The 21,705-nt window shown below is 42.9% G+C and overlaps 1 protein-coding gene across 5 annotated transcripts in view; it reads right to left on the bottom strand.

The window, feature by feature from the left end:
* Nucleotides 1-17,463, bottom strand: part of Znf608 (zinc finger protein 608) — a 112,320-nt gene extending 94,857 nt beyond the window's left edge. For 2 of the 5 annotated variants that reach the window (XM_051163190.1, XM_051163195.1), the window contains exons 1-2: nt 14,617-14,961; nt 12,432-13,577 (exon numbers count right to left, since the gene is read on the bottom strand). In XM_051163190.1, the coding sequence (XP_051019147.1) occupies nt 12,432-13,340 (909 nt within the window). In that variant the 5' untranslated portion in view covers nt 13,341-13,577; nt 14,617-14,961. Of the gene's footprint in view, nt 1-12,431; nt 13,578-14,616; nt 14,962-17,144 lie in introns of those variants that run through there. The other 3 variants (XM_051163192.1, XM_051163194.1, XM_051163193.1) reach the window with 3 other exon arrangements.
* Between the last annotated feature and the right edge of the window lie 4,242 nt (nt 17,464-21,705).

Below are 21,705 nucleotides of genomic sequence, written 5' to 3' on the forward strand. Positions count from 1 at the left end.
CCAGTTCCAGGGCATCCAATGTCCTCCTCCAGTCTTTGTGGGCATAAAGCCTGCATGGTGCACACATACAAATGTAGACCAAATGCATATACACACAAAATATTAAAGAATACATCAAGTAGTGAACAAATGGCTTTAATGTTTCATTGGATTGGCTTTGATTGTGGTCAAATGGATCAGAGCCAGTAAAAATATTTGGGTCTGGAGTTAACAGAAAATGTGGCTTTGGAGCCAGGTGGCGCATGCCTTTAACCACAGCACTTGGGAGGCAGAGGCAGGCGAATCTCTTGAGTTTGAAGTCAGCCTGGTCTACAAAGAGAGTTCCAGGCTCGAAAAACAAAATTAAAAAAAAAAATTAAAAAAAGAAGGAAAGAAAGAAAATGTGGCTTTGTAGACAAAGGAGCAGTTTCCACTCACAAAACTGATGTAAAAATAAAAGTAGTGAATGAGGAAGTGTTTAGACTGACAATTCTAGTTTACTGGAGACATCCCTAGGTCTTTTTACCCAAAAAATTAGAAGGCTGAACTACAATTACCATGGAAACAAAAGCTGTTGCTTCAGGTATTTTTCTGTACTAAGAAAAGCTGATCTGTCCTTTCTAAAGAGAATCACCCCAACTTCAAGCTGCCGAGCAACAGCTCTTTGGCCCTTTGTATGCTGTGTCACTGCCTTCCTCAAGAGCCCCCTTCTACTCAGAACCATGCCACTACCCAATTAAATAGGGGATATTTCTGACAATTGTCCCAACAGTTCTGGAGAACATGTTGAGTAGGACCTTGGGGTACCAAGAGCCCCCCACTACCCATCCTCTTGTCCAAACCTTTTTTCTACTCCTTGTCGACCCCCCTGCTTGATCCTCTCCAGCACCAGCCCAACAAAACAGAAATCAAAGCACAGTAAGAGTCCTGCATCCCCACCTCTTTTTTGTTTTTTTGAAACAGGGTTTCTCTGTGTGGCCTTGGCAGTCCTGTACTCATTTTGTAGATCAGACTGGCCTCGAACTCACAGAGATTTACCTGCCTTTGCCTCTGCTGGGATTACAGGCATGTACCATGGCACCAGGCTCCTACCTTATTAATAATTTAAGACATGTTATTAGCCCAGCCGCCTCACCATTAAATACTTAAATAATTCCTCTGTTTTTGTTGTTGTTGTTTTGTTTTGTTTTTCTCTCTCCTTTGCATGGAAAGAAAGGCCTTGGAGTAAACAATTGAGTGTGGTCACAAAACACAACCCAGGTATTCAGTTCCTGTACTTTACAGCCTCATTTTGTCACCTACCAGTCTGTAGGATTTAGGAAGGAGTATTAGTCTATAAACAATTGGTTTGCTCTACAATTAAAACATTCATTCATCTCTGTTGTTGTTGCTGCTGTTGTTGTTGTTACTGTTGTTGTTGACAGCTTGGCTACTGCCCGACCCACAGACTCCTAGGTCCATCCACTATTTTGCTCTCCCAATGGCTGAAAGGCAATAAGCTCATTTAGAGTTTATAAAACTATGCACCATCAACAAAAGCCAGTAATGCTTCCAAGATGCACTGTGGCTTCCACACACACAATGAGAGGCTGTGTTCAGCAGCCCCTCCCCCACCCCCAAACACAAATGTCAGGCCCCAATTAAGCACTCTGGGGGCCTTCAAAGCAGTTATGCTAAGTTGCAAATACAGCAAGACCCACTTGAAATCCAACTATCCTGTGTGCTTTTCCTCCCAAGATGGGGAGAAAGACTGGGGCAGCCTGACCTCATTAAGGGGTGATTAGAGAACCTCAGGACTGGAGGGGCTACCATATTCATGCCTATTGTGAGGTTTCAGTATAGAGATGGTAATGTTTTTTAAGCTAGGGGGTCCCCACAATCCAAGAGGACTATGTTTTAAAACTTTAGGGATTTCAATCTGCCAGTGTTTCTTTTTTGCTACTGGACATTAAAGGAGAAAAAAGGAAGCCAGGCAAAAGAGTTGCCTACAGCTTTTATGGAGTTTGTACATAGTTTAAATAAAGGGTTTCTGTAAAATCACTTGAATCTTTTATTTCATAGATAATAAACATTAAGAGTTTTTGTAAAATCATCTAAGTAATTTATATTCCATATGTAATAAATAATGTAAAAGAAGGCCTGTTTAAATGCACTGAAATAATCTCTCCCTCCTCTTGATTACACAGATTGAAAATAGCACATAAAAAGGATGGTTTAAAAAAAAAATCAATCAACATGGGCTTTTTATTATTCTGTGACAATGACCTTGAAAAGACAATAGATGCATCCATTTACTCATGGAAGTGTTACTTAGAAACTAAGATCAACACAACCACTTTACCATCAATAAAATCCTTCACACCTCTTTAAAGCCCATTACTGCTGTTGGTATCAATCTGCCAAGATGCTTGAGGATGGAACCGTACTATAAAATATGCCAGTAAATCCCACTGTTTACATCCTTTAACGTCAAGAGTACCACCTCTGCACCAATGCTAAGCCACAGGTCCAGTGTCATGTATACTAAAATTATCCAGTACAGTATTTGAAAAAGTGGTTTCCATGGGATGTCATGAAATAGTGTTCCTTGCCTCTCTTTCTAGGGCAAGATTTAAACACTTCCAATATTTATACAAATCAGGTGGATCAACAATGTTGTGAAAATTCATTGAAAAGGAGGAGCTAGAGTAATGGGCATTAATATGTAAAGATTTCCCCTGAAGTAGAACCAACCACTTCTCTATGGGCTCTGGGGGTTTAAGTCTTGGGATTCCATGGATGGGAACACAGGGGCACCAAGAGCCCCAAGAGCTTGTGCTCCAGAGACTTGGACACAATTGAGGGTACTTGTTAGAGCCTACAATGACATCATTAATGCAATCCTATTTATCAACCCAAGTGAGGACCCAATTCCTCTTTCTGGGGCTACATTTTAAAATGTAGCATATAACTCTGTGTCTGGGTCAAATAAAGCTGTGCTATATTAAGAAGTAAATATATATTTGTGTTCTATTAAAACACTCTACATGGGGCCCCTATTTAGCCAAATATCCTGTTTTGTTTATTTTAGAAATTCTACTATATTTTTTTCCAAAATGTAAACATATGCAATACATGCTAGGGAATCTTGAAAGATGGCTGGGAGGGGACCCCTAGCCGAAGGAGTTCTCTTATTTTAATATATCCCAGATACGAAGGTGGAGGAGATGCGACCCCTGGAAGTCATTCCTAATAGTTGGGAACTCTTCCTTTGAGTAAATCCAAGGACTCAAGAAATAAATAAACAAATATCGAAGGGCATTAATTTGTTTCTAGATGTGTGCGTGTAAGTAAAACAGCAGTCATAATGTGGAAATTTCAGTCACATTTTACAACTAATTGGAAGCAGATTAGAATTCCGCCTCAGGGGAACGTTGTCAGACTAGAAGCTGGAGCAAAGGAAGAAAGAGGTGAAGGCGTCCTGAAGAGCTGACAGATTTACTGCGCTCAGGGCCATAAACGGGTCCCTGGCTGCAAGGAGGGTGCTCCCCCATCCCCCCCCCCGCAGTCCAGGAGCCCCAGCCAGCCCCCAGGGAACCAGGAGGGATTACGGTCCAGTCACACACACACAAAATAAAGGGACAGGCACACTGACACACGAGTGGATGCCCTAGTCCAAGGGAGAGGCCTTTCTTTGACAGGTGGGGGAGGGGAGGAAAAAGAGAAGCAGCTTGTGAGGACCGATAGAGCCATGTAGTAAAGGAAACAGCTGCCGGCTTTCGACTTCAGAGTCTGGCATCTGCTATGCCATCACGGAAAAGACTGGGGAAGGATTTGGACGAGAAATGTAATTGGAGATAATCGTCCAAATGGAGCATGGAGCTGGGGGTGCAGGGATACCAATTCTGCTCTTGTGAAATCATGTTGCTCTCTTTGGACAGTGGCACCACACGTGAGAGACTTAACTCAGAGTGTGCCTTCCAGCAGCTGACAGATCTGGGAATGTTCAGAGCGTTTCCATCAGCTACCAAGATGTCTGCATGGTTGACCCGGTGTCCACTATTCCCAGGGTTCTGATCAAACTTCCTCACAGCTTCACACTGAGTTAAAATGGACTACTCTCTATTTCACTCACTTGGATTTCTGAAAACTCACCACGGCTTTTGCTTGTGAACTAGGTCAGGGGTTCAGGTCTGATTTGCTGTTGCCTAGTTTCTCCTTTGCTTCCTAGACTTGGGGCTAATTTCATTTCTATCACAGAAGATCTGGAACCAGGAAACGGGGAACTAAGTGACACTGTGCTAATCATGAACCCATAAGAAAGCCCAGATTTGATACCATTATCCATGTACTGTGGTGAGCCACATGCAAATAAACAGTTCCCCTTGAAGAATGAAAGCCCAAGGTTTTGGTCCTTCCAAGTCAAACATTATTGTTTTTAATATGAGCTATCCATAAAAATCAGTGAAGGAGATGACAGGAAATTCTAAAGTAAACTGGCCTCACTGAGCAGTTTGTTACAGGAAAGGAGGGGTGGACAGGAGGAGGAGGAAGAGGAGGAATGCTCTCCACATGCCCCTCCTATTTTAAGTGAGGAATACGCTAAACTGTAAAATCGATGCAGAAACATAAACAGTGACTTTATGCTAGCTGAATTCAAAGGTGTGCTGAGGCTTTGGCCTAACCAAAGGGCAGCCCTCCAACATAGGTTGCTAACCAAACAAGGAACAACTTGGACGTGACCTTTGAACCTTCAGTGACTAATGTGAAGGACACAGAGGTGGCAAGGAAGGCCAGATGTGCTTTCATGCCAAATGAGGAGTTTTCTTTAATCAAAAGTGCGAGCAGTGACTTCCAGGAGTTTTCAAAAGTGTGACCAACTGGAACTTCGTCGTCTGTTGCTAATTGAAGCATATAAAAGAGTCCATTTCTTAAAACATATTACAAACACTTTTTTAAAATGTATAAATTTACTGCCAGATGACAAAAACCAGAATCAAGCTCACTGGTAGAAGATAAGTACAACCAAAGACCATGCTATTATTTCAAACTGTCAGGGGAAGGCAGTAAAATTGCTACCAGGTCTCCTTAAGTTACCCTTCAATAAAAGGAATCCATCAGGGAAATAAGAGAAAAAGAAAACACCATCAAAACCTTAAAAGTCCCTTTAAGTAAAATTATACGTCTGTGGCACCGAGCCATCTGCTCTCTGGTTAACATAATAAGCCCATTCTCAACCCTAAACACGTGCTTTCTAAAATCATTACGAACAACACAAAAACATAATCAATATGTTTTCCTTCACTCCTAAACTGTGAAGCCTACATTCATTCATATGGCATTATTGGGATATGCCTAAATGCACTTTTTTCTTACGGTTCTAGCTGACAATGAAGAGGCCCAGGAAGAAAAAAGCTGGGTGATTTTGAGTCATAGTCATAGTGAATAATAATCAGAAGTGGGGTGATGAGGTGGAAGAGAGGAGAGAGGCTTTGAAAAAGTCAGCAGTGCTGCCCGGTCACCATTTCAAACCCATTTGTCCTAATCAGGATATACTCTCCTTTGAGTTCTCCAGTAGAGCTATAGCATAGACTTTAAATTTTTATTTGACTTCCCTGGGGATAAACAACTCCTTCTTAAATACCAGATGAGATTTCTATAGTTTAAGGCCCATTGGCCCTACCAAGACACAAGTATTTGCTTTGTGACCACTTCAGTTCTTGAAGCAGAACCCCATAGTCTCTTCTACTGCAGTCCCAATGGTGTTTCTCTGCAAGATTTAGCAGGCATGTAACATTCAGCTTTCAGGACAAAATGTCAGCCTCACCATCTTGAATTCCCCTGCAGCTCTCAACATAACAGTTACAAACAGCCCAGCTGCTGGTCAACCAGCTGAGGGCAGTTTAACAACCTTTCACTCGGTTGCAATGGCTTTGCTCCAGTGGCCAAAACCTTTAGCTCGAACTGAAAAGAAGTTAACAGAAAGCAAACAGTCACTAGCGAAATTTCAGTGGAAAGACAAAACTGGAAACAGAGGGCGGGACCTCTTCTCTGTAGTAGAGTGAAATGCAAAATTAGTGGTGCTTTTTTTTTTTATTTCTTTTTAAATTACATTTATTTGTTTACTGGTGTGTCAGTCCTCAGTGTGTGTGTGTGTGTGTGTATGTGCGTGTGTTCGTTCCTCTGCCACAGGCCACAGAGGACAAATTATAAGAGTCAGTTCTCCCTCAATGAATGTGAGAAGGAACAAACTTAGGTCATTAGTCCTGGTGGCCGGTGTCTTTACCTTTTGTGCCATCTCAAAACCTTGTTTTTCTTTGTTTGCTTGTTTGTTCATTTCATGTTTTACAAATAAAGCTCATATCACCCAAGACTACCAATCCAGCGTCTACATCTACAATTACATCATTGAGAGGCCTCTAACAGGGCTCCACTATGATCCTTACATTATTTACTCTAAGCCATTATGGAAGCGAGGGTTTCACCTGTTCTCTGTCCCTACCATATTCAATGACGCAGGGATCAGGCAGGTTGTGGTGCACGCTTTTAATCCCAGCACTCTGGAAGCAGAGGCAGGCGGATCACTGTGAGTTCGAGGCCAGCCTAGTCAACAAAGTGAGTCTAGGACAACCAAGGCTGCATAGAGAAACCCTGTCTCAAAAAAAAAAAAAAAAAAAAAGAAAGAAAGAAAAAGAAAGAAAGAAAGAAAGAAAAGAAAAAGAAGTGACAGTCTCCCTGGGATGCTGCTGCCAGGGGTAACCCAATGTTCCCTTAGTTCTGGCTTCTACATGACAGGAGGATGCTGAACAGGTAACTCAGAAAGAAACTGTTTAGTGTTCAAGCAAAACCCTTGATGTTCAGATCACTGGCAATCAAAACTATGTTGTGTTACAGTAATTACTATGACAAACTTTCCAATGCTTAATATTAAAGAATATAAGACCATGATCCCTCACCTCTTCTGCACCTCTAGAGTGTGTTCAACGTGGCAATTATCCCTGTTCAAGCAGTAGAGTTTAAATTGCATTGAAACTCAATTATACCCATGACTTTTTTAAACATACACTTCAAAAGGCAGGTTTCATCACACTCAAATCGCTGAGCGAAATCTCTTTCCCAGCTTATAAAAAAAGAGAGATTTCTATCCCGCCTCCCACAAGACATCTTCAAATATAACACTGACTTCCCTAAAGCTTTGGACCTACTTTTTTTCTCCTTTGTGAATGCAGAAGGACAGCTGAGCCATGTGTTAAGACAAAGAGGATTGCCCACATGATTTTAAAACAAACAAACGCTTCATCCCTCATTTCTCCCCAAAGCCGTTACCAACAGCGTCTACTGCCACCACCTTCAAAGAGCAGAACAGACACTTCTTAATAAAAAACATTTTTTACTTTGCTCCTCTTAAAAAATGCAAAGGAACTAGATGTAGTAAATTTACGATTTAAGTGCTTGTGGCTAAAACAGCTTCCCAATTATCAAGGGCCTCTTAGGCTGAGCAAGAATGCATTATGTGTTAATGATCACAACCAGGGGTCCCTTCTCCACTTCTTTGTCAGAACCCAAGCAGACACTCCCCTACAGCTTCACCATTAACATGTCTGTTTCCTGTCAGCCCACTCAGAGATAATGTCATTTATCTCAGGAAGGCACAAGCACAGTCATTAGCTTCAATAAAAGGCCTCAAACAATGGCCGGATAATGTTTTATACCCACGGTTCTCACTAAGCCCAGAACCAAGAGTCAAAAACTCAAAAGTTCTCCTTAAAGGAGTATGCTGCTGTGTACCAAGGGTTCTGGAAGGTGGCTCTGAATGGGAGAGAATATGGCATCTATATAGCAAACCCCAGTAGCCAGCACTATCACACAAAATTAGATTAATGAAGAATGATGACCCGGGCTAGCCCTGGGGAGCCTTCCCCCCATAGCCTCCAGGAGGAACACTGACAACCTCATTTAGATCTTTGAAGAACTGACCCCCCTTATTGTGAGGGTCTGTAGAAATGGAATAACCCATAGGAAGTGGTCAATGGCTGAGCTTCTTTCTGGATATGCTCAAAAAAGAAAAAAAAGGAAGAAAAATAAAATAGTGGAACTAGTTAAAAGAAATGTGGGAACATGTGTTGTCACAGTGGTGCCCGTATTACTGCAATTCCAAACTTTCTATGAAGTACCAGGTGAATTTTTTTTTAATTAAAAAAAGCACAGACATCGTCAAAATTGGGGCAAATCTCAGCCATTCATTCAATCCCCGTGCTTCGTGCTGAAAACGAAGAACAGATGGTACTGTCCATGTTGTTGGAATCTGGTTATTGAACACCTCTGTGGCTAGGGGGATTTCTGCTTAGCACTTTCAGCATCCACTTAATTTACTAACTATAAAATTGCTGCTTAGGAAAAAATAAGTCTTTATAACACCCTAATTAAAACCATCTTGCACCCAAGCAATTTCCCTTGGAAAGCATATTCTTAACCTTAGGACATTTGGACATCCAGCCCCTCCCCCTGCTCCTCTCCGCCTTTGTATGCTGGGTTATTTTTCAAGTTCTTAAAGTACCTGGACATTATCTTCTTTAGCTCAACCCGGAGCAATAGTGCTTATTTTTACTTTTTTTTCCCCCCCTCCAGCAAACCTAACAGATTTCAAACGCTAAACTCAAAATTCAGTGAAGGAGCAGATTACGGAAGTACTCCAAGATCCATGTGGTCTCACAGATAGCTCTGTCACCCTCCCAGGATGTCTATTGGAGAACCAGTGCTGACAGGAAGCCACCTTTAGCTGAATCCATATGTAACGAGTCCAGCTACAATGGACTAGGTTTGGTTTTTTTTTGGTTTTTTTTGTTTTTGTTTTTGTTTTTTTTTTGTTTTTTTTTTTTTTTCATTAAAGCTAAGGACCCTCCTGCCTTTCCATTCCCTCATAGATCAAATGCACTCCCTAATTCACAGGGCACACTATATTGTGGGGGTGGGGGACATAGCCACAAAAGTCATTAATCAAAATATGTTCTTAAACTGCTCGCACTCACTTAGAGAATGTGTCAGAATTCCCTGGTGAAGTGTAAAAAGGCTTCTACAGGAGAATAAAACAAAATGAATGATGTCCTTTTATAGACAGGTCCATTTATAGACACCATCTTTCGGAAGACAAGGCCCATGGAAATGAGTAGAGTTTATGATGTTACCGAAATAACCCATATTGTAATGCTGTACTGCATAGAACCCTAAGACACAACTATCTGGCCTGTCTCTTTCATTTATTTCTGTTTAAGTATCAGCTGGTTTTATGACTGTTTTTTTCCCCCTGTGTGTTTCTCAATATTCTAGTGATTGAATAACCCTGCTGAATGTAACAGTACTCAGCATAACTATTTAATCCAGCCCATGGCTCCTTCTCTGATACATGTAAAACAGTAAGAAGATGAAGGGAGGGATCTAAACAGCATCAGTGCAAGAACATTATGCTGTGAAAGGAAGGAGGAGGAAGGTGGAAAGGCAGGTTTTAACAACCAAAAGCTAACCCATCAACTCCACTTACTCAGACACATCACTGGTGGCATAACCACAAAAATGGGCTGTAGAAATATAGCTTGAACGTCTTGGAACTGTGTTGTGTTTTGATTTTTTTTTTTTTTCACATATAAGGGAGTGGCGACTTTTACAACATACTGTGGTTGCCACATAAAGGAGCCAGAACACTCATTGATTTAATTAGGTTTCATAAGGTCCAATTTATCATGTTTTACATGACTCTGTGTAGTGCAGAAACAGAATAAACAGACCAAAAATAGACATTATAAGCATGCTGTGAAAATTAACCAGGGACAGTAAGTCTCATGAAGCTCCCTAACCTTCCAACCAAGGGAAAAAAGGATGCTAACAACACACCTCAGGCTGTGCTCTCCCCTCACAAGAGCCACCTATAATTGCTGCTTTTTTTTTTTTTTTTTTTTTACTCTGAGGGCACTTACTCTTTACTAATCTGGTTCTTCAAGAATATTGAACTTAAAGCATACGAAATGTTAAAAATTTTTTTTCTTTAAAGATGTCTCCAATGTGAAGCAAATAACCTATTACATTTTTGCTTCCTAAGCAGGCATCCTTCGGCCACTGAGAAGTATTTTCTAAAACGAAGCCTAATTTGACATAACCAGTAAGTAGTTAGTGAAATTAGGCTTGCTTCCTTGGGTGGTATTCATGCCAGAGAACTGGGAGCCTCTGGGAGCCAAGGATGGACGTATTATTAAGTCAGTTTCGGGGGATGGGGAAGACAGTACTTAAGGAATATTGTTTAAGATCCCTCGCCAATACCTCGGCTTGACAAGAGTGGCAAGCAGAGTAGGTTCCAGGCTCTGGGGGGGTGGGGGATAGGGGTGGGGTGAGGGGTGGAGGGGGTGAGGAGGGGCGTGGAACATCCTAAAAGAATTTCTGGGCCAACTCTGGTGGCTGAGGCTGGTGCCTAGCTTCCACCCTGCAGGGCAGTGTTCTCTGTCTTCCCTTCCCCCACCTTGGCCCCCGCCATGACTTGTTTGCTCTTCGTTTATGGGACTCATATGATCCCATTTATACTGTTCTGCCTGAGGATGCATTGCATGTGTGTGAATAATTTAGTCCTTCCATTCCTCGCCCACTTCCCTCTGCGACTGGAGAGCGAAAAGAACACAGAATCTGGAGAACCGACACCGCTCACTAATCTCAGTTGCCATGACAGCAGCCTTTGAGATCCTGAAATGTTCCGATCGCCAGCTAAACAAAATTGTTGAATGTGAACATTTGGCTGGAAGATTAAAAGGCTAAGGGGGGGATGCAAAAGGGCAGAACCTCCCACATTCCCAGCAGCCAGCGGATCCAATCAAACAGCTCTGACTCCTTAACCACAGCATTGTGAGCACTGGATTAGGGCAATTCATCCACATAGTTAAGGCAGATTAGAGCTGCAATTTGAAGACTATTGGCAACAAAAGTAAATGCCCCACTGTACTAAGTAAGTAATAAGAAGATTTCAAAACGTCTCTTAGTAGAAATTCTGTGAAACCACACATTTAAAGTAAGAAGCAAAACCTGGTGGTGTTTTTTTGTTTTTTTTTTTTTAAGGTTCATTTAAATTCGTCATGTAAAAGGCTGTCTAAAAGGATTTGGATTCAAAGATACTCAGTGGCCTTTTGCAAGTTTGGCATTGTTGTCTGCACCTTTCTCTGCCTCCATCAACGTTCACAATCAGAACTTTACTCATGTGTTCCAATTTCAATTTTGAGCACGTGAAGTTGAAAGCAAAAAAAAAAAGAATCAGAGACCTGTGAACCACTCCTTGCAGAAATAATTCCTGGGAGACGTCTCAGCATCACTCAAGCCAAAAAGGGCAAAAATCACATCATATAATAAGCATATTTAGAAGAAACCAGGTTGCTACAGCGGCTTGATAGAAACACTACACCTGAATGCCACAACTTGTGGAATGAATTAATCTAAAGATTAATTTCATAGAAACAGCACTCTCACCCCCCTATCAGTGTGCCTGGTGGACACATAACCATCAGTTCCCAGACAGTACCCCAAAGAAACTGCACTCAAGACAAGCAAACCACCCGCTCCCACCCTCTGTGCCTAAGCAAGGTAATGCTTGGGTAGCTTTTCCCATACAGTGTCTAAGCACAGACTTTAAGACAATGACCCATAGGGGTGCAAGGGTCCAAATGGTCAAAGTGAAACATTGATAAAAGTGCAGCACACGTTTCTAATATCCCCTTCTCTGCTGCCACCATGCCCCCTTTGGTTACTTCGTCACATTCCAGGAACACGAGCCAAGTGTGTTTTCCAGTTCTTACTAATCTTCCAACTGCTCAGGCAAGCTAAAAACCCAAATGATAACAGTCTCACAGCTCTAGCTGTTAATAGGCGAGAGAGCAAAGATAGAGTCCTCATAGCCACCAAAACCATCACATTTTGGCTGCATAGCTACAGAATCAATGACCAACACTCCAAGTCTTTGAGAGAACTATTTCGGGGAAGCAACAGAACAATGAGTGTAAAATAACCCTCTGCACTCCTTTCCACAGAGGGAACTAGAACCGTGTTCCTAAAGACAGATTGTTAACAACGCAGACGACAATTCTCATTAGGGAGGAAACCAGGACGAAACTCAAGCTAGCGCAGCAGCAGGTTTCCTATACAAAGCGCACACGGACAACTTACTGGCTGGCCAGGATCCCTTACAAGGCAAAAGGCACTTGGAACATCCGGAGCCTCCCACCCCATGACCTTTCAAAGGCTGGCACCACAAGCAGCAGAAGCAGAAGCAGCAGAAGCAAGAGCCAAACGTTGCACTCAGGATAGCATCCATAAAGGATAGCCGTCCTAGAAACCTCACAGAGAACCCGAAAGCACTAGGAAGTGTAAGACACCTGGAGGCACATCCCACATCCCCAAAGAGATGCACACAGAGTGGAACACACAAGAAGGCGACCGTATCCTACCTTCTCGGTTTTCAGTTTCTTGATTCGCCTGTGGCTTTCCTCCTCCTCCTCTTCCTTCTTGACCAACATAGAGTTTCCCATGAGCGCTGAATCCGGGGCACTTTTGCTAACTTCCCCCGCAGCCCCGACGCTGCCACTCCCAGCGCCCCCGCAGTGGAAGGGGCTCGCGCCACTTCCATTACTCTTGGCCCCAAAGCCATAGAGGTGACCACCGGAGGGGGCCTGGCCTCCACTGCCATTCTGGTGGCCCTGCAGCAGGTCGTGTTTGTCTTTCCGAGATCTCGCAGCATCCTTATCCCGCTTGGTGCCTCGGCTGCTATGGCTTTTCCCTGGCTTCTCTTCCTTGCTTTTCCCACAAGAGCCTGCCCCCGCGGTGGCAGCCGAGGTCCCGGTGCTGGTACCGTTGCTGTTTGGGTTGCCGCCGCCGCCGCCGCCGCTCACACTTTGACCCAGCGCTGAATTCATGCCAGTAGCCTCTCCAGGGCGCCCTTGGACTTCCTGCCTCTTGCCAGTGCTGCTGATCTCGGGAATTCCATACAAGGCAGCAGAAGGCAGAGATTTATTAGCATCCTTAGAAGTTTTAGCCCTTTTCACTTTTGATTTGCTGGTCTCTTTGTGTGAATTCCCCTGGGGAGCGGAGGGCTGAACAGAAGCAAATTTTAGGCCATCAGCTAAGGCTGAGGTAGCACCGGTCCCATTGGAGGCCGGACCTCCACAATCCTTAGTGTTGCTGTTGGTGGTGGTGGTAGTGGAATTATTCATTTCAAATTTCTGTCTGTCCTTTTCCAAATCGGCGTCCAAATCAATGATTAAATTTCCAACCCCGATTTCCCAATCATCGCCACTGTCATAAGTATCAACTGTATTTGGATCCACACCTTTTCCAGCAGTGGAAACGTTCACGGACATCCTGAAGATGAGCGCTCTAGATTAAAAATCCGATGAACTTTCCTTGGGAGATGAGGGGACATTCGTTTAGCTCCGCTGGGCTTTCTTTTAAAGAAAAAAATTAATAATAATAATAAATCTTCCTATCTTTCCACTTGTTTTTCTTGCCCCAAGAATGTGTTCAGGGATTTCACACTCTTCACTCCAGGTCCGCCTTCTCCTGTGGAGGGGGAAAAGTCGAATGTTTCTTGTCTGGGTCTTACCAGAATAAAAAACAAAACAAAACAAAAAAAGATTTATACTGGGGAGTCAGTAAGGGGCACTGGGAAGGAGAGGAAGTAGGGGTCCATTACTGTCTCCACAGTCCAATATCAGGTTTAAAGTAAAGCGGGCCGACTTGAAAAGCACCCCCCCCCCCGACAATAAGCATCTTACAGTAGCTAAAACGAAAATCCTTCCCAACAGCAGGGGGATAGCCAGTTCTTTTAAAAGCATTAAAACATCTCCAAGGATCTGATTCAAGCCCAGAAAGGTTTTTGTGGCTTTTTTTTTTTTTTTTTAAGTTGAACATCTTTGCCTGGCACATGAGTTATTTCAACCCCAGGAAAAGATTCTGGACACTCAGACAAGAAAAACACAATGTTAAACATCCCTAAAACATGTCCTGGTTCTTGCAGTGTTTAAAAAAAAAAAAAAAAAACAGGCCCTGAAAGTTCTCTGGGACTAGTGTTTTAAATGATGTCACTAAATTTTCCTTTCCTTATTTCTAATTTTTATACCTCTTCTTACAAATTGCTTGGACAATCTAGGTTTTGTTCTCCATAAGAAAAAGAAAAACCCAAAACAAATGAACATTAGTCTCCCTCACACACTCCTACCACCCTCTTTCCCAAACAGCTACACAATTCTTTCTGAAATATGTACAGATCTCTTTAAGAGTATTTCTCTCAATAAAAAGACAGTGTGAGAGGAAAGGTTAAATATCTGCCTTCTGAGAAAGAAAGAAAAATCCATCTAAACAATTTTGCCATACCCCTGGGTCACAGAACTGCTTAGTCTGTTAAATATGGTGCTACTGACTGTAGGGAAACTGATTAAGACATACACTTTAAGTGATCTGCACCAAGGTGGCCTCAGTGACCACAAATGAGTGTGTGTTTGACAAAGAGCAGTTAAAACAGTTTTTAAAGGGATCAGCCCCCTTTTAACAGTTGATTGTCAAGCAAATAAATAAGTACACATACACACACACACACACAGACACACACACACGCAGAAAGACAGGGCGAATGCTTACCTTTTAATCCTTTATCATTTTTTAATTAGGCTGGCAAACCAAAAAAGCATTTCTCACTCCACTCGGCACACAAGCCTGTGCCTCATTTTACTTAAACACCAAATGATCAAAAAGGAAGAAACCAAGTAACACATCTCAGCCAAAATAATCACTCAGTAACATTAGTCCACTTTCCCATCCCCCTTTTGGCAAAAAGCTGTGGAGTCCTTTTCTCCTGAAAAAAAATGTGTCACTGTGCAGCTGGGAGATGCTTCACGTTCACAACCCAAGCACCGAAGGGTGTTTTTCCTCTTAACAAGCATTCAGAATAATAGGGTGTTGAGAGAGAGGGAGAGGAGAGGGGGAGGGGGAGGGAAGACAAGGGAGGGAGGGGGAGAAAGAGAGGAGAGAGAGAGAGAGAGAGAGAGAGAGAGAGAGGAGAGAGAGAGAGAGAGAGAGCGAGGAGAGAGAGATAGAGAGGGGGAGGGAGGGAGAGGAGGGAGGAGAGAGAGGAGAGGAGAGAGAGAGAGAGAGAGAGAGAGAGAGAGAGAGAGAGAGAGAGATTAGAGAAAAAACTTTTCCGAACTTCTCATTCCGCCTTCAGTTGCAGACTTCAGAGTCACCGTGATCAGTAAGTAATGATCTCATGTAGCAAACCTACAGGCGTCCTCTAGTAACGAGACAGAATGTGCTAACATCGGGATAAATTAGTGAAAGGGAAGAAAGAATAAGAAGAAAGGACTGAAAATCTGGGCTGGATTCCGCCTGTTAGTCGGGAAGTGGCATTTTTCCGCTCGTCCTGACATTTGATTTCTCCAACTAACTTAAGGAGGGGGTGAAAGGGTGGGGTGGAGGAGAAGGAAAGAAAGGGTAGCATGAGGAGCTGGGCTGGAGGAGAAAAAGAAAGGTGTGGAGGAGGAGGGAGCGGATGAGGCAGGGAGCTGATAAACCAGTTTGAGCAGCTTTCGCCCAGGGCGGGGGGCGGTGGAGCGGGGAAAATAACGGCGTCTAAAAGGGACTGTCTTGGAAACCTGAAGGATGTGATGTTTTCCTGTTTTATGTTGTTTTTGAGAAAGAAGAAAAAAAAAAGAACCGAGTTCTTAGAATAGTCCCCGAGGAGGGGTTAAAATCCTCCGCCGAGCCAGCCGATCTGTCATGTGGTAATTCGATAATTAGAGTCAAAAAGATTTTTTTTTTAAGGCGACCTTTTTCCAGGACAATTTCCCCCTCTCTACACGCAGCAAACAGCGCGTCTCTATTTTTTTTTTCTCCCCTCCCTCCACCTCTCGCCCACCCCCTCCTGTGTTTAGTCAGATGGCCTCGGAGCTTGGCTTAGTATTTTTAATTAGCTGGCGTTTGGAAGCTAAAAGCAGTAATGAATTGTTGATGGATTGGAAGTGGAGAGTCGCTTTGCTGGAAATGTCGGGGCTGGGAGAGGGGGATGGGCGCGTCAGCAACACCAACCATCTAAAAGGAGCGATTTTGTTACAGTGCAAGCCTTTCACATCACGTGAGGATCAAGGGCTCAATTGGTTGTCGTGAGAACAAAAATGGTGACAAGCGTATCAAGAAAATACTGATCTGGTCTTTAAAAAAAAAAGCTGAAGGTTTCTCCCTCTCCCCTCCCCCTCCCCCCGCACGCCCTGCAGTGGGCGAAGCTACAAGTTATGAATGTGAAACATTTCTCAGCCATCTAGGCTCTCGGAAGTTCGGAAGGAGGGAAATGTAATGGCCACAAGAGCAAAGCAGATGTTTTAAAGAAACAGCTTATAAACCTTTCCTCAACTGATCTCCAATTTGTCGGCTTTCCCAAGGGGGCCAGGGCGGCGGACGCCTGGGGGGGAGGGGCGGGGTATCTCAGAGTAGCATAGATTTTAGGGAAACCCCCCTCCCCTCTTCGTGTTTTAAACAAAGAAAAACATTTTGCTAGCTCCTAAACGGGTCTTGTAATAAACACACCATTGTTACTATTTGTGGGTTTGTTTGGGTTGGGTGAGGCTCCCCCTTCTTAGTGGTGGTTTTCCCCCCTGCTTTTTTTTTTTTTAAGAAGGTGGAAAATGGTAGTTATAGTCATTACATGTAATGGATGAATATTCCCTAGTTTACTATTAAATTACTGAGCAGGAGGATGTGACAGGAGAGAAATCGGCTTGTTCTACCCCGGCTCCCATTTGCCTGGCTCTGTCTGGGCGGGGGTCTGCTCAGTTCCGGGAGAAAAAGGAAGGGGGGAGGGGGAGGGAGAAGGTGAGCTAGAGAACTGACACGGAGGACCAGGGTGTGTAACTGAATCACTCTTAGTCTCCTTTGGGTTAGAGCCCAAAAGGTAATTTACTCTAAGTTAGCCCAAGTGCCCAGTCAAGCTTAATTTGTCTAAAGAAGTTACAAAGTCACCCTCTACTGAATAAAATTCACCCTTCTTGGGTTGTTCTAAACGCAAAGCCAAACCCTGTAACTAGTTCCTCATTTCAATGCATAAAAACTCGCACATTCCCCTGCATGAAAACCCCACTAAAGTGCTATATAGCGACACACCACGCAACCGTACTTACGGTCTGTATGGGAGCGAGTTGACCTTTTCCTTCTAACTGCATTGAGTGTGTTTGGTGGCAGCCGCTTAATTTTGGAAATTATAATTTCTTCAATTTTTTTTATTAAAGATGGACCAGCAAATGTCACAGACCGTCCCGTGTATTTTTTTTTATGAAAATAAAAACAAAAAAAACCAAAAGAAAACAAAAACCAGAACACAGAAATCCCCCCGGTGCACACACACACACCAAGCTTGTTCTGGAACAGTGGAATCAGAACCGAAACACAACACACGCACAGGGGAGTGGAGCCAAAGGAGCTCTCAGCCCGTATACCTGAAAGGGACTTTTCTTTGTTCCCAATGCCCTTTCGCACCGAGCCAATCAGAGAGCAGCTTTTATGAAACTCGGCTCTCTCATTGGCTAGCTGCTTTCTCTTGGCTACTGTAGGGGGTTGAGATATACACACGTATAAAACACACACTGAGCGCGGGTGGGGGTGCGATGGGGGGTGGCAGTGGAGACAAAGCGTTTTATTTTCCAAGCAGATTGGGGTTGCGGAACCTCCCGCAGGACGAAGGGGAGGGGTGGAAATGGGGCGCCTGTTTCAATTACTACATCATTCACATAAAACACTTATTTATTAAAACACATCTCAAGCAGGCTGCAAAGAGAGGATGTTGGTAAATGCAAGTTTGATTGTGTTATCTTGGGTGAAATAATGTATGTGATCGCTCGGTGGCAGGGGGAAGCCAGCTGAGCCACCGGCGCGGAGCGGGGACGCCACTCGGTGGAAGCCCACGCAGCGGTTTGCTGTTGTCCCTTCCATGTCCCAAGGACTCGGCAGCCTAGCTCTGCAGCGTCTGCCTATTATCCCTCCCCCACCACTTTGCCCTTCCTGCAGTCCTACAAAATATCCCCCCCCCCCCCGCGCCTCTCCCCCTCTCTCTCTCTCTCTCTCTCTCTCCTCTCTCTCTCTCTCTCTCTCTCTCTCTCTCTCTCTCTCTCTCTCTCTCTCTCTGTCTCTCTCTCCCCTCCTCCTCCTCCTCCTCCTCTTTCTCCTCCTCTTCCCTCCCGCCCCCTCGCTCTCCATTAAATAAGAAATATCAGTGGGGGGCGTGGGGGGGGGGACAAGTAACCCTATTGTTTCCACGCTTTGGGTCTGAAAGCACTGAAATGTGGACCCCAGGACCACTGAGCAAAACTACTGAATGGCTCTCCTCAAATTAGCAACAAATCTCTTCACCTGATCTTATGTGACAAATAAATAAATATATTAACATCTCAGATAAATCGATTTTGTGAAAGTTAAAATATACTAGGCATATTAACCTCTTAAACGGCCTCTTTGCTCAATTGTTAATCATCTGGATTATCTGTCAAAATTCTTTTCTCAAATCTTTACCTCTTATGGGGGCGCTGAGGGGCAGAGATTCTAAATTCTCATGATTCTGTATCCACAACTCACAAACATACAAAATATTCTCGCGTTTATGGTAAGACAAATACAGGCAAGTTAATGGGACTCATTTTCCAGGACAGGAGGCTAATGTGAAAACAACTCGTTAATATGTTTAAGCTAATGTAGTCTTACATATTAAGCCTTTAGAACATGGTTTAATTTTAACTTTGCATTGTTATTTCCAATAGTAGAAGCCAGAATGTGGAGGTTTTAAAGTCACCTAGTCTGTGAATTTTGAGTAAACCTATTACAATCCCACGTTTAAAGGAGCAGGCACTACTGGGGTCTTTACAGTTAGAGTTTTAGATGTGCCTTAGCCTAGGCAAATGGGCACACAGTAAATTACATCTGGCAGATGACAGCTATGATGTAAATGTTTGGTGGTGACTTTATGGATCAATAAAAACATTTATGCCACATGTTGTAAGTAATGGCTATTGACTAATGTTTGTGTTTTTAATATATTTAGTCCATTTTAAAAATGCCAATTAGTTGTTTCACTAGATGAACTAGGCAAGATTCTGCAAATAAAAACAAACAGCAATTTCTGACCTTTATTGAAGTAAGACAGTGAAAGCGATCTACAGGAGTACTTAGATTTCCCAACTCCACTTTTACTCAAGTTGAAGCTACACATTAACAAATAATCTGGGGCGAATAAAATACCTAATGTCCACTCATCTTCTATGGGAGCTTTGCCGTCTGTGGAGTATTTTTGACTGTACAGCTTTTACATTTCTGTACAGCTCCTTGGTAATGGCATAGTACCATATGGAGAGTCATAACTTTTCTTCTTTTAGAAGTATGGTTCCTCAAAAGACCAGCTCACGGCTGTGCCTTCCTGTGTCCCTGGGGTGTTGTCTCCATTTCAGGCTATGGTTAACCCCATATGTTAGGTTAGTTTGGAAAAATTAGTGCTTATCTCTTAAAACAAAAATTCTTTGGAGAGTATTTAAGCATCATTATCTAGCGGCACCGGGGAAGGGTAAAGCTTTTCAAGATGCCTCCTAAAAATCACAGAGTCAGACCACAGGTTTACCAGACCCAAATATTACACCATCCAGAGGTGTAATTGAACCTAGCCCCTTCTTTAACACCCAGCTCTAAACTTTAACCCTTTTTAAATAAGCATCATTGGCCAAAGATGAAGGTTTATGCCCAACGTGTCTACATACTTACCTCAATTTTGGCAAATCAAAGCATTTTTCTTTCTATCTTATCATTTCCAGAAGCCTTTGATTCCCCACGCCCATCTCTCCCACCTCCCAAATTCTTCCAGGCAACATTTGAACAGACTTCTATTGTTATACTGGCTTTGCACGTGTTTGCTTTTTGTTTTGTTTTGCTTGACAAGGGGTGGGAGACAATCAAGAGCAACCCCCCCACCCCCCACCCAAGGACTCACAGTTAATAGAAGACTGAAAGATAATTAGCTACCAGCTTTGAGAAGTGGAGTTACTTCTGCTACCTCATAAAATTGGAAAGTTTGGTCTTTTGTTTTGTTTTGTTTTGTTTTTGTTATTTGTTTTCTTTTGTTTTGTTTTACAGAGCTGAAATTTTTCATTTGATTTATTTGCACCTATTTTAACCTGAGAATTTCACACATGAGCACATAATTTGTACCCCTCTCTCTCTTTCCCTCCAACTCTTCCTGTGCCCTATATTCCCTTTCAAATTCATGACCCCTTCTTTACTATTTCGTATATTTCTTATCAAAATATTATGCCAGGGAATGTAGTTGTCTTCCTCATGACATAAACTGCATTTACTTGGTTACCCCAGCACACTCTCTCAACGCGTGCCCTTTGCAATTTTACGTTTCACTGGGTGTCTATCCAAAGACGTGAGAGACAGAGGAGATGTCTAGAAAAAAGGACAGTGCTCAGAACTGAGGGGTTGGGGAAGCATGAGGTTAGTGTGAAGGAGGTAATTAAAGACTGTCATCCTACCAGCAAATAGCCACCAACACCCCTATCTCCTGGGGCCCCAAATCAACTCAGCACCACACATAACACATCGTTAGCAAGGAGGTGGAACCATCCTGCCCTCTTGGCAGGAAACTTGGGCTTTTTTCCCCCATAAAAAATAGCTCAAGAGGAGGCCATGGGCTTCAAGCAGCACATTAGAAAATCAAGGTGGTCTTTATTTGTGACTTTTGAGTTGGTGTGTATTATTAACGGTCAGAAATCAGAATCAGTTTTACCCTTCCCCATACATGCACCCTTTTTTTTTTAAACAAACATTTCACTAGGTAGCCCAGGCTAGATAGGAACTTGATATCCTCTGCCTCCCAAGTGGTAGGATTATAGGAATATGCCATCATGCCCAGCAGACATCATTTCTTGAGTTTTTATTTACTTGGAAGCAAATTAAAGCTTTTCTAAATCTACATGTGCCACACACTTGGGAGTCCTTGGGACTTCCCAAGACCACAAGAAAATCTACAAAGAAGAGATCCTAAAATATTAATTACATGAACTTAATTTTTCAGGAAAGGGACCTAATTTAGGTGAAATAAGAAATATATTGGCAGGGGCTGGAGAGATGGCTCAGTGGTTAAAAGCACTGCCTGCTTTTCCAAAGGTCTTGAGTTCAATTCCCAGCAACCACATGGTGGCTCACAACCATCTGTAATGTGATCTGGCCTACAGGTATCTGTACATGCAGGAAGAACACTCAATCCATAACAATAATAAATAAATATTAAAAAAAAAAAAAAGAAATATATTGGCTACTCAACAAAACTATAGGGAAAGACTGTTATCCACCTGGAACCCTTGAGCAGTGATCGGCCTGATGGCAGTGGACAGGGGACCTGCTCTCTTCCAGAGAATACAGAGTTGATTAATGAAACACCCACGAAAACATTAAAAGGTTTTTACTCTTTTCATTTACAGATAATTGCTCCTACTTGCTAAAGCGCTTCGGGGGGGGGGGGGCAAAAAAACCAAAACAACTGAGCGTGAAATTGAGCTAGAATTTCCATTGAGTACTTTTACCGATGTCTATCTCTGGATAAATGTCATCAAAAAGACCCAAGCGGTGTTCTTTTGATCAAACATTTGATATTTTACATTATTCTGAAATAATCTTAGACCAAAATAAAGTGCCAAGGGGAAA

This window comes from Acomys russatus, chromosome 20 (genome assembly GCF_903995435.1).
Source record: "Acomys russatus chromosome 20, mAcoRus1.1, whole genome shotgun sequence".
In the NCBI taxonomy this organism is placed as follows: Eukaryota; Metazoa; Chordata; class Mammalia; order Rodentia; family Muridae; genus Acomys; species Acomys russatus.